The 3374-nt window shown below is 43.9% G+C and overlaps 1 protein-coding gene across 1 annotated transcript; it reads left to right on the forward strand.

Moving 5' to 3' along the window:
• The first annotated feature begins 1554 nt into the window (after window positions 1–1554).
• On the forward strand, window positions 1555–3143 carry HBE1 (hemoglobin subunit epsilon 1). Its single transcript, XM_077771692.1, has 3 exons — window positions 1555–1709; window positions 1833–2055; window positions 2887–3143. The coding sequence occupies exons 1-3, from the start codon at window positions 1618–1620 to the stop codon at window positions 3013–3015; spliced, it is 444 nt and encodes a 147-aa protein (XP_077627818.1). The 5' UTR covers window positions 1555–1617; the 3' UTR covers window positions 3016–3143.
• Window positions 3144–3374: the final 231 nt, after the last annotated feature.

Raw genomic sequence — 3374 nt, forward strand, 5'->3', positions numbered from 1 at the left:
AGGCAGGAAGGTGAAGATCAATCCCATTCTCCGAATTTAAGAAAAAACTGGTGTCCACACTGAATCAGGCAGAGGGTGAACATACTCATAGTATCTGCTATGGGAAAGGAGGAGGGAAAAACAAGAAGGAGACTTGTTTCCCAAAATCTTGGTCTTAAAGAGGACTAGTTCTTATTCCCTGGGCTGTGACAATGTCTAATCCTCATACCCAAGGTCTAAGGAAAGGGTCAGTGTTCTCACACTAGATCTGTAGAAAAATTGCCTTGGGAATCTAGAGCCCTATCTCTCTTGGTAATGAACTTCTTATTCATCCAGGGCTATTCTTCACTGAGTAGCTGTTTCTTATCCATTCATTGGTCTTCTCCTTAAGTGATCAAATATTTTCCCTCTTGTGCTAGAATCTTGACATCCTAGGCCATGTAGTCTAGCTCAGGGAGGTTTTCCTGACTTTCTTAAGAAGGGAAAAGCTAACAAACACTGTGAAAATCACAGCCTGGGAATACTGGTCCATTAAAGACTGCTTACGCAATTATAGAATGCTTCTTTCCCAGTCTTCTTTACCACCATATCAACACGACTCCAGGATATCAACCGGGGATGGCAGCTAAAGAAGGTGAAAGGTGCACATTTTATCTCACGATGAGTGTTTAGGGAAGCCCAAAGACAAGAGTGGCATCAGCAAACAAACAAAAGGACATCAGAGGCATCTGAAGCCTGTCGCACCTAGGACCTAGCAAACATGAAACATACCCCAAGTACTAGCCTGATTAACCTGCCAATCTATTCATTCCTCAGCTTGATTGCAAACCCTAGTTTTAAATAACTGCAGACCCCTCAGCTGTCTCACTGATTAAAGAAGTATAAATAGGGGAGAAAATGAAAGTGAGAGCTCAGGGAAATCTCCTTAGAGGAGCCAGTTTCCCCTGAAGTCACAGAGAAAAGGACAGAGAGAGGGTTCTTGGGAAGCACAGGATGTGAGTTTATTCTGTCTGTTCTCCCTATGAAATTACCCTCGGGTACTGTGCTTTGGGATTAGGGTCTTAGACCTCTTGTGGATCCCTCGATCCTCCATTCAGCTTCATGAAATAACCATGTATATGTTCTGTTTCCTTTAGAAAACTAAGAACCAGAGACTTGGTTATAATCCACTCAACTGAGTTAAACCTGGCTGAGGTTCTGTGTCAACAACTGTATTTTTTTTCTTCCCTCTTTTCTTGTCCCTGTCACCATCTTTAACCCAACTATGAAAGCTGTTTGACTAGAACTCTTTCCCTATCTTGATTTAGCTCCTTGGATGTCATCTTGGAGGATCACATGGGGAGAGAAGAGGGTGAAAAGAGGAATGAATGGAAAATTGTGTTGAGGACAGAGGAACCAACTGCCTCAGGAGCCAACACACATTATCACAAGTTCAGAGTACATTCTTCACTGCTGACCCTTTCCTGATCTGACTCCACCCCTGAGGGACACCGCTCAGCCTTGACCAATGATCTCAAAGAACTAGGAGGAACAAGGGGCCAGATGGTCAGCAACAAAGAATAAAAAGTGACCCCCTTCCAGCAGTAGCACATAACCACTTCTCTCTCTAATTGCCTGTAAGCTCCCCGATCTGACATAATGGTGCATTTTACAGCTGAGGAGAAGGCTGCCATCACTAGCCTATGGGGCAAGGTGAATGTGGAAGAGGCTGGAGGCGAGGCCCTCGGCAGGTAGGCACTGGGTTTCAATGCCTGGGAAAGGATGGTGAATATGGGCCTGGCCACTAGACTGGGAAATTCCTCAAGATTTTTGAAATTTTCTGATCTTCCACTTGCTATGGCCCCATTACACAGGCTCCTGGTTGTTTACCCCTGGACCCAGAGGTTCTTTGACAACTTCGGCAACCTGTCCTCTACTTCTGCCATAATGGGTAATCCCAAGGTCAAGGCCCATGGCAAGAAGGTGCTGACCTCCTTTGGAGATGCTATTAAGAACATGGACAACCTCAAGGGTGCCTTTGCTAAGCTGAGTGAACTGCACTGTGACAAGCTGCACGTGGATCCTGAGAACTTCAGGGTGAGTTCAGAAAATGTTCATGTGCTCTTTTTTACTTTCCACTTTGGGTTAATAATGGAAGTTGAGTCTTTGGTTGGGAAGACTAACAAAAATTTCAGATATTTTGGGTCGAACTTGATGTTAGAAGGACAGACCTCCAAAGGGCATGACCAGGATCGCCTTGATTCAGGACTAGTGACAGTAAAGGGCTACTAGCAGCCAGTGTTTGCTTAAAACTTCTCAAGAACTTTTGTGAGAACTGAAACGACCTCAGAGAAAAGAAGACTGTTCAAGGAGGAATGGAATTTGGCATTTGATAGACAAAGGCCTGCCTCAAAGAAGGAGAAATGTCTTATTTTATGTAGTTTCTGATGACTAAAGTGTAGGGAGAGATTTAGGGGAAAAAGTTTTGGACAGATTGTCTCAAAGAAAAATACAACAGCTTCTCTAAAATATATTCTATTACCTGTCAGTATTGTTACTAAGTGGAGGCTTGTCCCTGCCCTGATTGGAGACTTTAAATAAACTCACTGTGAGAACCAATGCAGCCCTAAAATCCCGTTGTTACAGAAATTAGACACAGGTAGATAAGAGAGGGAGGGAGAGATGCAAATAAAGTGGTGAGACTCGAGAGAGGATGGGGATAGAGGTGGACAGGATAGGGTGTTGAATGGAGAGCTCATACACATTAAGTTGAATTTAGGGACTAGCTTATCTGAGTTTTCTGCAGGCACAATCCTTGGAGGTATGGAGTTGGCAGGAAGTGTTATGTATCGAACCACTTTTTCTGCAATTTTTTGGAAAAAAATTTACTCAACGTGCCTTTTTGTCATTTTGTCTTTCACCTAACAGCTCCTGGGCAATGTGCTGGTGATCATTCTGGCTACTCATTTTGGCAAGGAATTCACCCCTGATGTGCAGGCCATGTGGCAGAAGCTGGTGGCTGGGGTTGCCACTGCTCTGGCCCACAAGTACCACTGAGTTGTCCTTCTGGTTCAACAGTGCTCTTTTGTGTCCCCAGGAATCTCCTTCTGTATATGGGGACTTGCGTTTGGCCTTGAGAGCACAGTTTCTGTTTAATAAAGTCCATTCTATTCAATCATCATAAATGAATACTGTGTTTTCTGGATCTTTCACTCTTGTGTTAAAGAGGAAAATGTTCATTGGCTGAGGGGTGAGGTGAGACATAGGAAGAAATAAGAGATCCTTTGAGAAGTGTGTGGGGATTCATCAAGGGGAGATAAGTATTATGAGATAATTCTAGATGGTCTGGGTGGATGCTAGGATGGGGGAAGAAATTGTCTGGGTTGGGGAAAGGGTTAATTAAGTGAGTAGGGATT

This window comes from Crocuta crocuta, unplaced genomic scaffold (assembly GCF_008692635.1).
Source record: "Crocuta crocuta isolate KB4526 unplaced genomic scaffold, BGI_CrCroc_1.0 scaffold1439, whole genome shotgun sequence".
Taxonomy (NCBI): domain Eukaryota; kingdom Metazoa; phylum Chordata; class Mammalia; order Carnivora; family Hyaenidae; genus Crocuta; species Crocuta crocuta.